At 59.3% G+C, this 12,418-nt stretch overlaps 3 protein-coding genes across 5 annotated transcripts; all 3 read right to left on the bottom strand.

Annotated features, from left to right (window-relative positions):
* Positions 1–345: 345 nt before the first annotated feature.
* LOC136369658 (extracellular fatty acid-binding protein-like) lies at positions 346–3,809 on the bottom strand. The gene is made up of 7 exons (XM_066332614.1): positions 3,652–3,809; positions 3,053–3,192; positions 2,527–2,597; positions 1,834–1,944; positions 1,218–1,319; positions 955–980; positions 346–359 (listed from the first exon to the last, which is right to left on the bottom strand). The coding sequence occupies exons 1-6, from the start codon at positions 3,745–3,747 to the stop codon at positions 955–957; spliced, it is 546 nt and encodes a 181-aa protein (XP_066188711.1). The 5' UTR covers positions 3,748–3,809; the 3' UTR covers positions 346–359.
* Positions 3,810–4,957: 1,148 nt separating this feature from the next.
* On the bottom strand, positions 4,958–8,253 carry LOC136369641 (lipocalin-15-like). Of its 2 annotated transcripts, XM_066332586.1 has the most exons (7): positions 7,326–8,253; positions 6,597–6,736; positions 6,364–6,428; positions 5,944–6,057; positions 5,387–5,488; positions 5,256–5,277; positions 5,080–5,115 (listed from the first exon to the last, which is right to left on the bottom strand). In XM_066332586.1, exons 1-7 carry the CDS (start codon positions 7,701–7,703, stop codon positions 5,112–5,114), a joined length of 825 nt encoding a protein of 274 aa, XP_066188683.1. In that variant the 5' UTR covers positions 7,704–8,253; the 3' UTR covers positions 5,080–5,111. The 2 variants fall into 2 exon arrangements, with proteins under 2 accessions (XP_066188682.1, XP_066188683.1); XM_066332585.1 differs by having other exon boundaries at positions 4,958–5,115; positions 5,256–5,488.
* A 75-nt stretch (positions 8,254–8,328) lies between these two features.
* LOC136369642 (lipocalin-like) lies at positions 8,329–10,884 on the bottom strand. Of its 2 annotated transcripts, XM_066332588.1 has the most exons (7): positions 10,730–10,884; positions 9,673–9,812; positions 9,514–9,590; positions 9,292–9,405; positions 8,985–9,086; positions 8,755–8,780; positions 8,329–8,495 (listed from the first exon to the last, which is right to left on the bottom strand). In XM_066332588.1, the coding sequence occupies exons 1-6, from the start codon at positions 10,826–10,828 to the stop codon at positions 8,755–8,757; spliced, it is 558 nt and encodes a 185-aa protein (XP_066188685.1). In that variant the 5' UTR covers positions 10,829–10,884; the 3' UTR covers positions 8,329–8,495. The 2 variants fall into 2 exon arrangements, with proteins under 2 accessions (XP_066188685.1, XP_066188684.1); XM_066332587.1 differs by having other exon boundaries at positions 9,292–9,590.
* Between the last annotated feature and the right edge of the window lie 1,534 nt (positions 10,885–12,418).

The raw sequence follows: 12,418 nt of genomic DNA, 5'->3' as shown, positions 1-12,418 counted from the left end.
CTGCCTTGCCTGGTCCTGCCCCTCTGGGAGGCACCCAGGACGGAAAATCTTGTCTTTATGAAACTGCCTTCATTGGAATGAGCTCAGCTGGGATCACTCCTGGCTGTTCACCATCCACAGCCCCCAGGAGAACAACAGAAGGGACTACAGGGCCCCCTACCCCAGGTTCTTCCCAGACACCAAGATTTGGAGAGGTTTTTCTGTTTATTTGGCAAAAAGCAGGGGCTGGAGGAGCAGGGGCTGCGTCAGAGTCCTGACAACAGAGCTTGGAAGAAGGATGGTGGAGCAGGAGCCTGGAGGTTCAGAGCATGGGTCATGTATTGCTTGGCAGGAGCATCCACGAGCCAAGTCTGCACTTCCTGGAAAACAGTGGGAGAGGTGGGGGCTGGGTGAGGCAAGGAGACAAGTGGGACTCTCCATTGGGATCAGTGCATTCTTCTCCAGTTCTCCCCAGATTTGTAGGGTGAGGCATCTCCAGCAATGGATTTCCAATAACCCCTAAAGCTGTGTGGTGGGAAAGTACACGCCATGAGGGGGCCAACAGCAAATATGTTTTGCATGGTGAGACACCAGCCCACTCTGGCCAGGTATGCCAGTCCCCAAGCCTTTGGCAGGAGCCAGTGTCCTGGTACTCACTGCTCAAAGGGCTGCACAGACATTTCTCTGGTGGTTTCAGCTCATGTGCCCATGTTCAGTGCCCGTGCCAGGCACTTCCCACTGGGGGTCTCTGGGCACTGCTCCTTGGCAGTTCCTGGGTACTACCTGGGGGTCCCCACTGTAGAGCTGCATCCAGAGGAAAGGTCCTACCTGTGTGCAAACTCCAGCACCAGTTCAAACAGCTCAACCCAAGAGTAATTCCAAAAGTTCTTGGTGGCCCTTGCCTTTGGGGGCACCAAGAGGGTCAATTGCCAGGAGAGAACATTGCAAACACCATGTCGCACTGCAGCAACTCACCTACGGCTCATCAAGTCTGCATTCCTCTGTGGAAACAAAGAGAAAGCCTGAGTCTGGCACTGTGGTCTGAATAGCCCCATTTAGCACCCAAAATAGGTTACTCAGAAGGAACTTGCGGCTTTCTCCTTGCTCAGTGTGCCCAGCCAGAGCACTGCTGGCTGTTAGCACTCTCTCCTGCCAGCTCAGACCACAAAGTGGTGGCACTGATGAGCTGAGCTGGTCCCTGCCTGTGTGTCCCTGTATTGGCCCTGGGCAGTGCTCACCCTGCCTGGGTAATATCCAGATCGTGTCGTTGGTGAAGCCATTCAGCTTGGCAAGTCTCTTGAACAGCAACTTGATTTTGGGTCTCACCCACTGGGTTCTGCCTAAAGACAAACACATGAGTTAGCTCCAGGCTGTGCCTGGCCCTGCATCTCCTGGGAAGCTGTGTCCAGCTGGGGGTGGGATGGATTACAGTCCCTGGGGTGGAGGCACTGGTGGAGGTTCTGGAGAGCAGTGGTGGCCAGGCACACGAGACACCCCATCCCGGGAACAAGATGAGCCAGAGGTCCTGACAGCAGCACAGTGACTCTTCTCTTGGTTCCTGTCCCCACTGATTCTGTTCTGCCTGTGCAGCAGGACCCCCACTCTCCACCCCTCCTCACCAAGCAACTTACCCAAGGCCATGAACTTGCAGCACAGTGCTGGGAGCCTGAGCCCCAACCTCCCCTGCCACCCCAAACCACTGCCCCTTCCCTGCCACACAGGGAACACGTGGCAGTCCCTGCTCTGCTCCAGCACCTCACCCAGGGCACGACTGAAGACCCCTGTCTCCTGGCCTTGCAGGACCCTCAGAAGCACTTGACACCTTTGAGCAGCTCACCACTGCTGGCTACTCACTGTAAAGTCTCAGCATGTGCAAGGTCTGCCCAGCCTTCTCTCTGGTGGCAAAGACAACCATGTAGGATCTGCCGTCAGTATCCACCAGCTGCACTGTCTTATTGCCCCTGTCTGCAAAAGGAAGTGGAGAAAAATTAATTACCTCCTCCTGGAAACCCCCACACTGCAAAGGGGCTGTAAGAGCATGAAGCCCACCAAGCCCATCTTGCTCAATATCTCCCCATCTTGTTTTCTCTCTTGCTAAGGCTCCTCTGAAAGCCTGGGGTAGCCCACAGTCCACAGAAGAGCAGAGGGATGGGGAGGTGAGGGCAGAAAGGGCTGTGGATGGTCATTGCAGGCTGTTGGCCAGTGTCAGAGTAATCCTTGGGCTGGGAATGGTGGAAAACCACTCCTGCTCCATCCGCTGGGAACATCCACTCACAATCTCTTTGTGGAATGAACCTGCTTTTCCCCAGGGTTTAAGCTTGGTCTGAATGTGTTTATCCCAGAGGGAGGGATTGGGGGATCTGCCAAGCTGCTGGGCCACTGTCCTGCAGTGCAGCTGGCACCTGGATGCAGAGGGATGTTCCACCCAGGACACAGGAGGGGCAGGCAGTCCTGAGGGCCATGTCCCCAGCAACAGCCAGCTGCTTCAGACAGGGATGGTGTGCACATACCTCCATCCTGCTCCAAGAACCAGGCACCCCCACTCACCAGAGCTGTAGTATTCACCCGGGTTGCCTGTTGGCTTGTAGATCGATTCAAACTTCATACACTTCCCAGGGCTGCAGAACAGCAAAGGATGCTCCAGCTGAGGTGAAGTGACCCCCTTTCCCTTCCCCTGTTCAAGGGTCGCTATCCCAGATGTGGGAAATGTTCAGGGATGGTGTGGCCAGGGCAGGAGGGGACAGATACCACCCTTGGAACAATGGGAACCGGGGACCTGGGGATTATCCATGCCCTCTCTCATGCTCTGACCTTCTGGGATGAGGCTGGTTTTGCTGGGAAAGTTGTAATCGTAGGGTCCTGTCCCACCCTCTGTGGTGGCACAGGTCCTAGCTAGTGTTGCCCTGAGCCTGCCCGAAAGACAGGGAGCCCACAGCTGTCCCAAGCCCCTGGTGGTCCTGTCTCAGCCCCTGTCCAGGTCTTTGGTGAGTGCACTGAGGGTGGAGACCCACCAGTGAAGGTCCAGGGAGGAGGTTGGTAGTCAAGCCTGTGGAGAAAAGCATGTGGGACTTACGTGGGAATTGCAAAGGAGACCCTCAGGTCACCATCCTCCAGGACCTCAATGTTGGCCATGGCCATCTTCAGTTGGTCCTTTTTTTGGAGGTAGCTCTCGGAGTCAGAGGCCATAGCAGTGATGTACCATGTCCCTGCAACCTGGCAGTGAGAACAGGCTGTGAGTCCAGAGGAGCAGTCAAGTGTGTCCCCTCCTCAGGGACCAAGCCAGGACAACCTCAGTCCATGGAACACCCACATCCCGTCCAGGCAACAAAATTCTCTCAGGGACACCTACACAGCAGCTGAGTGATTGTCCTCACCCGGGTGTGACAGCAAACAATGGTGACTGTAGTGACCCCAGCTGTCCCCAGCACCAAAACATCTCTACAGTCCTCCCTGCTCTACTGGTGACTGGAGACCCTTCCCTTCCCTTCCCTTCCCTTCCCTTCCCTTCCCTTCCCTTCCCTTCCCTTCCCTTCCCTTCCCTTCCCTTCCCTTCCCTTCCCTTCCCTTCCCTTCCCTTCCCTTCCCTTCCCTTCCCTTCCCTTCCCTTCCCTTCCCTTCCCTTCCCTTCCCTTCCCTTCCCTTCCCTTCCCTTCCCTTCCCTTCCCGGGTCACCTTGCTCTCGTCCTGCTCCAAAATTCCCAGGTCCTCAGCCTGCACACGGAGCAAGCACAGCAGGAGCAGCCCCAGGCTCAGCCCCATGGTCCTCATCTCTCCTCAGCTCCTCCGGCCCCAGCAGTGGGATGGGGAGCGGTGCCGGGGCTGCGGCATTTATAGCTCGGCGCTCCCGCCTCCGCCCCGCCGCTGCCCCGCTGGAGCCGTGCCCAGCCCCGCGGGGACGCTCCCGGCCTTGGCTTGGCAAGGGGTGGCTTCGAAGGGCAAGAATCAGCCCAGGGTGAACAAACCCCTGGGGCAGAGAGGATCTTGTGCCTGCCAGCCCCAAAACAGGGTTACAGGAACTGTTGCACCATTGCTGAAATTTGGGATTTCCCCTGGTTTTTTTGTAGTCGCTTGCGAAAGAACAAAGAGAACGGTTGTTTTCCAACGAGCTGCCAGGAGGAGAGGAAGGTTCTTCCCGGCACCGGCTCCGGGGCAGCCCCGCTGCCCAGCTCGCCAAGGCCCTCGGTGACCTGTTCTTCTGGCCCGGCTGAAACGCGTCCCGGGGCAGAGCTGCTGGAATCGTGCCCAAAGGCAGCCCTTCGCTGGCACAGCCTGACCGCGGTGCCGGGCTCTCCACCCGCGCTGGGGCACGCAGGGTCTGCCGAGCGGGCTGCGCCCTGGGCAGGGTGGCTTCATGTCTCTGGGAGTGTGTCCCTGCTTCCCAGATGTCCCCTGTGGCCTGGCTCTGTCAGGCTCCTGGGGTCACAGCCCACGGAGGGACTCCGGGGCAGGGAGGCAGAGGGGGAAGCAGAGGCTGCCTTTACTCTGCAGGAGGTGGAGGGGGATGAAAACTGCCCTTGGGGCTCGTGGCAGCATGGTCTTACTTCGGTCAGACAGGGGACCAAGGGGGGTGGCAGACAGGCATGGGGGCCCCAGTCCTGCCGTAGGCAGCCCACTCCCAGCTGCGTGGCCTGGGAGAGGACTGAGCTGGGAATGGGGGTTTCCTGGGGGTGTCCCTGCAGGCAGCACTGGGCAGTCTGACTGCTTAACCCCGTCTGCCTAGAGCTACTGAACACCCAGCTGGGCTGTGCCAGCCCCTGTCCACCCTGGCTCCATTCCTCCCTGCCCTGGCAGCTGCTCCCCTGCACATTCCCCATCCTCTGCTCCCCATCCTCCCCAGGCTGGGCACAGCAAACATCACATCCAGGGAGCCCCCTAACACCCGTGGGGGCCTGACAGGAAGGGTCAGCTCCAGGACTGTTTGGCTCAGGGTGCCTGGGGATCCTGGCAGCACCCTGCTCCCACCAACAAAGCACAGATCTCTGGAGCAGCTTCTGCATCTATTTATTTAGGAAGTTGAGGGTGATACTAGTGTGGAACAGGAGGTCGGGGAGAGCCTGGAGGATGGGAGGGAGCACTACAGGAGTGGAGTGCAGAGCCTGTTGTCCACCAGGTCTGGAGGAACACGTGGTCCTTCAGCTGCAGAGGCAGGACAGGCAGATGAGTGGCCAGAGCAGGGCAAAGCCAAGGTGACAAACCCCTGAGGCAGGTGGGGGATCCCCCAGGGCTTGCAAGCCCATGCTGGAAGGGAGTCACAGCTTTTCCCTGGCCACACTCACCTGATGTCCCTGGTGCATTGATCTGTTGGAAAGCAGAGAGGGGTGAGTATGCCATTGGCAGCACCCTGAGCTGTGCAGAGTCCCCAAGCAGAGGGGCTGCAGCTGCCACCCTGTGCCCTTGGGCCGCTCACCTGACTTAGGCAGGATGGCCAACATGTCCTCGGTCAGGCCTATGGTGGGGATGAGCTCCATGAACCTCTGCAGGAGCTGGGGGCTCACATCCTGCTCCCTTGCTGCAGCCACAAACCCAAAGTGGAGGCTGGTGAGTGCAAGGAATCCCAGCAGCCAGCCCCACACTGGGGGTCCAGGTACTGCAGGGCAGCAGCTGGACCCCAGGGAAGGGCCAAGGTGAAGCAATGAACATGCAGGGTGAACACCAGGCAGCCCACCGCTGCCCTGGGCTGGCAGAAAAGGGGCACAAGCCCCTCGGGATGAGTGACCCGTTTGCTTGAGGTGGAATAGGGTGTCTGGCAGGGTTGGGTTTCTGCAGCTGGGCTTGCATACTGCAGGGGGCTCTGGTTTAACCTGCAACCAGCTGGAGATATCTTTAGTGCAAGGTTTCATTCACCCCAAAATTAATTCTCTAGGTGATAGACATGGGGCCCTGGTAGTGGTGGGGTGACCAGCTGCTGCATGCCACTTGTGCCCCCATCCCTTCCCACAAACCAGGTCCCCATTTCCAACGCACTGAGGAGCTGCAGCGCTGTGGTGGGCTCTCCCTCGCTGTGATGAGCCTCATGCAGGATAGCGTAGTGGCTGTAGTCTGTCTCCATCACACGCAGATCCCTCTTTTCTTGTGTTCCTAAGGACCCCAGAGATGACCAGTTGGGTAACATGGTACAGTCTGAGCCTTCCTGGGCCCTGCTGGGGCCAACAGCTCAGTGGGCTCACAGCCTCAAATTTGCCTGAGGAAGGTATGAGGAAGGACCTCTGCTTGATGTGGAGGAGCCAGGTGGCAGAAATTTGCCACCCACCCACAACCTCTCGCTGAACCATGGAGGCAGAGGGGCCAAGCCCACCTCCCACTGCTCCCGAGGCATGGGGGCTGGGGATGCCCACCCTCTGTTTTGGGGTACTCATGGCTCCAAAAGCCCCTGCCCACACATACCCGTGTAGTACCCCGCCTGCCCGCTCTGCTGGAAGAGCAGCTCAAACTTTTGGCATTCGTCCATCCTGGAACATGAAAAAGACAAATGTGTCTAGACCACATGGGGGAGCCCAGCCTGCCCAGGGGGATGTACTGAGACAGGACTGGGCCACCCGGAGCAGCGGGGGAGTTGCTGTGGTGAGGAAAGGCCTCCCTGGCACAAAGGGAACATGGCAAGTGGGACGGACACTTACATGGGCCAGACCAACTTGACAGCCAGGCCCCCTTCTGGCATGAAGCTGATGATGGCCATGGATGACTTCATTCCATCCTTCATCTTCAGGAAGATGGAGCAGTTGGAAGCGATGGCTGTGATATGCCACACCCCTGCAAACTGCAGCAGGACGTCACCATTGGAATTTGGAAAACTTGTGGGGACCTGCCAGGGGGACCTGCACTCCTCCATTGAGGAGCAGGCAGCCAGCCCAGTGCCGAAATTTGCCAACCTGCAGTGGACCTGCCACTGTCTGTAGGGACCTGCCACCATCTGTGGGGATCTGCCCTCCACTATGGGGAACATGACAGCCCACTGTAGAAACCAGCCGGCCAGTGGTGGCAGACCTGCCCCCCTCTGTGCAAACCAGGCAGACATGGGGACCTGCCACCTTCCTGCATGCAGAACACCCTCTCCTGCCCCATGCTAAGAGTACAGGTGCAGCACCTGGCCCATGTTCCCTGGGGAAGTGCCACACGCTTGGGGACATAATGGCCCCATGTGTTGGTGTCCTTGCAGTCGGGCTGCTTGCTGGTGCTGGACACAGCAGCCAGGACTAACCTGGTTTTGCACAGGCTCTCCTAGAAGCTGCCCTGGAGGTGGCTCAGGAATGGGGATGGCAATGCCTGGGGGTGCAGCACAGGCCCCCTGCCCCAGCCAGCCCCTCTAGCCCAGGCAGGATGTGCCAGGCAGCACCCTGTGCAGTTACCTTCTCAGTGTCCAGGTCCGGCTGCACGGGGACCTGGGCCCCTGCCCGCAGCAGGAGGAGCAGGGCCAGAGCCAGGCTGGGCAGTGCTGCTGTCATATTCGCCCCGGAGTGGATGTGGGCAGGAGAGGCTGCAGCCACCTTTATAGCCCCCACTGCTGGCAGCACTCCTGCCCATGCCAGCTTTATGCAACAGGTTACACAAGAGCGGGGATAACCTGTGCCCGGCTTAGGTGACAGTGCTGGCCCTGTCCCCCTCAGTTCCAGATGAATGCAGCCTTGTGTGAGACCCAGCCCAGAGCACACCAGGACCAAGTGCTGCCCCGTGCCTCCTCTGTGTCTGGGCAGGAGTGTGAGGGGCCCCCTCCTGGCTGTTCCCATTGGTTTTAGGGTCTGTCAGTGATGGGATGGATCCTGCCTCAGGATCCTCGGTCCCACAGAATGGTTGTGCTGGTGTTCTACCCCCGGCTAAACCACAGCCCAGTGCCCTCAGAAGGGGTGGTGGCTTCTTAGGCTGGTGGGAGCAGGATCAGACCTTACTGCTGGAGAGGGTCTGGGCTGATGGGATGGAGCCCAGGGGGTAGCCATGATCGAGCCACACCCAGAGCTCACAGACATCCTTCTGCTTCATGTCCATCCTTCCCCAAACTTCTGGAGCCCCCCTGATTGCCCATCACCCCATTCCTATGCTGCCAGCCTGCTCTCCAGCAGGGAAACCAAGCCAGGGAGGCTGGGGGAGGCCGGGGTGCCCAAGGAGGAGAGGAAGAGCAGATGCCCCAGTAGGTACTAGCCTGAGGAACCCCTTTTTCTGGGACAGGGCAGGTTCAGTGGCCAGGCAGCACCATGGGGCAGGGCTGTGAGTGCACACGGGGTCTCAGCCCAGCAGCTCCACAGCCAGGAGCTGGGGTCAGCCCTGACTGCTAACCTCAGTCCCAACCCTACTGGCCATGCTTTCCCCACCCCATCACCTTGTTTGGGACTGCCACACAACAATCAAGGCAAAGGCTGGTTTTTTATGGGCTTTAATAGAGACAGGGATACAGGTGTGGGTTGTGAAGCCAGGGAGTGAAGGCTGCTGCGGTGCAGGGGGCCACTGGGGGTCAGATGGGCAGGGTGGTGTCACCAGCTTGTGGTGCTGTTGGGGCTCGGGCTGGCAGCAGCTGGTGGGTCTGCCTGGAAAAGATGGGAGGTGAGCATGGCTGAGCTATGGGAGACCACGTAACACACAGGGGGGACATGGGTCTGGCCAGCTTCACACTCAGTGGGTAGGGACCCCACAGGGCTGGGTGGAGGATCCCCAGTGGGTGTGAGGAGAGGAGCAGCCTGGGGAAGGGTTGTGGAGGAGCTGGGGGCTCTGTGGGGGGATGTGGCTTTAAGCATCCCCACACCCTCCCGCAGGGCTGGTCTGAGCCCCAGTGACAGCAGGACTCACCTAAGCAGCATCTGCCATGCATTTGTCTGCAGGAGGAAGAAACAGGGAGATCAGGTCCTCTGGGGGCTGTGGGACCTCAGCCCCCCGAGGGAATGGAGGCACCCCATGGCTGGCCCCATGCTGGCCTCATAGACAGGCAGGGACAAGCCAGCAGGGTCTCCTCATTCTCAGTCCCCCTGTAGTATCTCACCCCCTACTCCCCGACACCATCCCCGTGCTCTGAGCCTCACCTGTTGGGGGCAGGATGAGGATCTCATCGTCTGTTAGGCCCTGGTCCTTGGAGAACTGGGTGAACATCTCCAGACGCTCAGGACTCAGCTCCTTTGTCCGGCCTGCAGCCAAGAGCATGGTGAGAGGCAGCCACCCTGTACCCACCAGCACAGGGGCACAGGCAGCCCAGCAAGGGGATCCTGACACAGCCATCATCCCCCCAAGGTCACCCCAGCTTGGGAAATGACCCTAACCCTGCCCTTCTCCCATGGGAAAGACAGACATCCCAGGATCATGGACAGCATGGGGATCCCGGGGCAGACGTACTGTAGAGCAGCACCATGGTGGAGGAACCAGTGCTCTTGGAGATCTTGGTGGCCACCAAAGCGTACTCCTCGTAGTTGGTGTCCACCACATAGACGTTGTTCTTGCTGCCCCAGCCTGTGGAGGACATGAGGCACATGAGCTCCAAATCAGCCCCAAGGCAGAAGCAGGGACAACAAGGCTGTGAGCATGTCTGGGACTGCCCCACTGAAGCTGGGCACTCACGTGGGCTGGTGTAGGTGAACCGCCCTGGCTGCTCTGTCTTGATGTAAAGACTGTTCCTTGTCACACACTGGTCACCCCTGGGGAGCACAGCAGTGAGGGATGCACCAGTGGCCACCTCCAGTAACCCCTTCCCACTCATGCACTCCCCATGCCTCCTACTTGGGGTAGGTGGAGGTAACATCCAGGTTCCCCTCTGTGGTGCTGGAGATGATGGTGGTGCACATCTTCATCAGGTGCTTCTTCTCTTTGAACCAGTTAGAGTTGGAGGCCAGGCCAATGCTGTACCATCTCCCTGTGAGCTGCACATAATCTCCATTCAGCCCCAGCTGGGCACAGACTCTGCCTCACCCTTCAGCCCCCACCAGCCACAACCCAGGCCATGTCCCTCTCCCCTGGCAGCTCATTCCCTAAAGCAGGACACTGTGCCAGGGTCCTCATTTTGCAGGGAGCTGTTACACCTTTTGGCAAACAAAACCCAGGAACAAGGAAACATCTATTTCATGACATGCCCTTCATTGCCCTTGGGTGTTTCCCTCCTCTTCATCCCAAGCCCAGGGAGTATGACAGGACTGCCTGGCTCTGAGATACCATTTCCATCCCTCTGGGGGTGTGAGGAGGGGTCAGGACACTGGCTCCAGTGTATGGAGCCAGCAGTATGAGGCCCCAGAGGGGAATTGCCAGCCTCGAAGAGCAGATATGCTGTGATCACCATTGCAGCACATCTCAAACTCCTGTCCTTGCAGGAAGAGTCTCCCTCCATCCCCATCACCTCCCTGGGGTGGCTGTCACCCAGGACTTTTCCAGGGGAGCAGAGGTGTAGGGGGTACTCCAGCACAGCAGCCTTTGGTTTTTTGTGGCCCTGGGCTGGGGTCTTTGTTGGGGAGGGGTTCCCATGGCCCATCTCTGTGCTGTCAGACTGAGACTGCATTTCTCACTCTCCCCTGTAAGATCCCCGTGCATTCACACCCAGTCCACCGCACAGTGGCAGTTTGGACCCATGCTTAACCCAGGGTCATGTCCCACAGGCTGGAGCCAGGGACACTTCCAGAGCCACTAAACCCAGGTTCTGGGAGGTCCCCAGGATGGGGGGCTGCATGTGCACCAGTGCAAGCTTGGCCCCTCATCAACCTGCACCACCCCCTCCCCACATTTTCAGGACAAAGATCCCCCCATACACCCCAAACCTCCACAGAGGTGATAAGAATGGCATGGTCACCTTATCCTGCTGGAAGTCAGTTTGGACAGGAATGCTGTCCTGGGCGTGCAGTGTCCCGAGCAGGGCCAGCCCCAGGATGCTGAGCAGTGTGGCCTGCATGGCAAAGCCGAGCTGAGCTGAGAGCTGGACGCAGAGTGCTGCAGTGCTGGAGAGTTTGGCAAGCCCCTATTTATGGGTAGGCGTTGTGGGGGCCCCCGGGAGCCAGCCCTGCCTCCCCCCGTGCCGTTATGCAAGCTGGAGCAGGACAGAGCGCTGAAGCCAAAGGGCAAGCAGGGGATCCTGTGAATGCTTCCCTCCTGTTGACACGACATATTTGCTCCAGAGTGCCAAACTGCAGTGAAAACAGCCAGCGGCCAGCACAGCGGCCGCCCTGCCCCCAGTGAGCTGGGCTGGGGTAGGGAGCAGCCCATGGAGAGGGGCCACCACTGCCCCATCCACACAGGATGGCCTCATTTGGAGCCAGAGTGAGGCTTCAGTGAGATGGAGGAAATGTTCAGTGCCTGCCAGGTCCCAGCCCAACCCATGGGAGTTGACACCCACATGTGCTCCTGTGGGACCCCGTGCTTTGCCTTCACTTTGTCCCTGTGTCACCCAAGGAAGTGTCTCTACTGGCCCCAGCAGCCTCGGGGGTGCATCCCACTGGTGAGCCCCATGCGCAGCTCCCTGGGGACCAGCATAGAGCCACATGTGCCCTAGAACTTGACACCCCACCCTCCCCACCACCCTGCACCCTTTTCCAAGAGACGCCCTTCCCTTTGCTCTGGGGTCACCAGCAAGTACTAAAGTGCTTCCTCAATCTGGGGACGCCCCTGCAGGGTGAGGGCAGGGGGATGTGTGCTGGGTGCCAGCAGCAACACCCACGGGTCTGGCAGGGTTTGGGCAGGGCTGGCCACGCCGGTCAGAGCCCCAGCCCCGCGGCACAGCCCTGCCAAGGTGCTTTACGTAAGGAACATGTTTTCAGAACAGCTGGTTTTCCCCTGACAGCCCCCCCCTGCACATTCTCTTCCCCACACCCCGCTGCGAGGCTGCCCTGCCCGGCCCCTTGGATTTATGAAAACAAAACAAAAGCTGAGCCAGGCAGGACTGGACATCACGAGAGCCTGGCTGGGGCCCTGCATGCTGGGCTGGGGCTCAGTCTCCCCCGAAGCTCACCCTCAGGGTGCGGGGGATCTCTCTCCATTGCGCAGAGGCAGAGGGAGCACCCAGGGTGCCACTGTCCACCTGGCACTGCGGCAGCAACACAAAGTTTCCCATGCTGCCACGTATCCCCAGCTCCCTGCCCAGGTGCCAGGAGGTGCCCGATGAATACCCGAGTGGTGCCCAGCTCTCTTGGGCATGGCAAAGCTGAGAGTCAGCCCCAGGACCTGGGTGGCAAAGCTGGTGCAAGTTCAGGAGTATGGGAGCACTTGGGGGCATAAGGGGACACCAACGATGGCAAGGGGCAGAAAGCAGGGCTGGGGGCATGACGGGGTATTCGGGCTGTGGGTCCCCGCGGCAGCTGGACACAGACCCTCGGGCATAACCTGGGTGTTTGCAATCAGAAATGGTTTAGCCCCAATGGATGGGCTGAGCCGGGATGATGGGTGTGGGGAATCCTTGGGGACCAGCCCAGCTCCCCGGGGCTCTCTCCTTGCTTCCTTATCCCCCTGCCCGGTGCAGCTACTTCGGGGCGCAGGTAAAAGGAGCCGA

This window comes from Sylvia atricapilla, chromosome 19 (genome assembly GCF_009819655.1).
Source record: "Sylvia atricapilla isolate bSylAtr1 chromosome 19, bSylAtr1.pri, whole genome shotgun sequence".
Taxonomy (NCBI): Eukaryota; Metazoa; Chordata; class Aves; order Passeriformes; family Sylviidae; genus Sylvia; species Sylvia atricapilla.
Note: the sequence above shows the minus strand (reverse complement) of the source record. Positions and strands in the feature narration are given on the sequence as shown.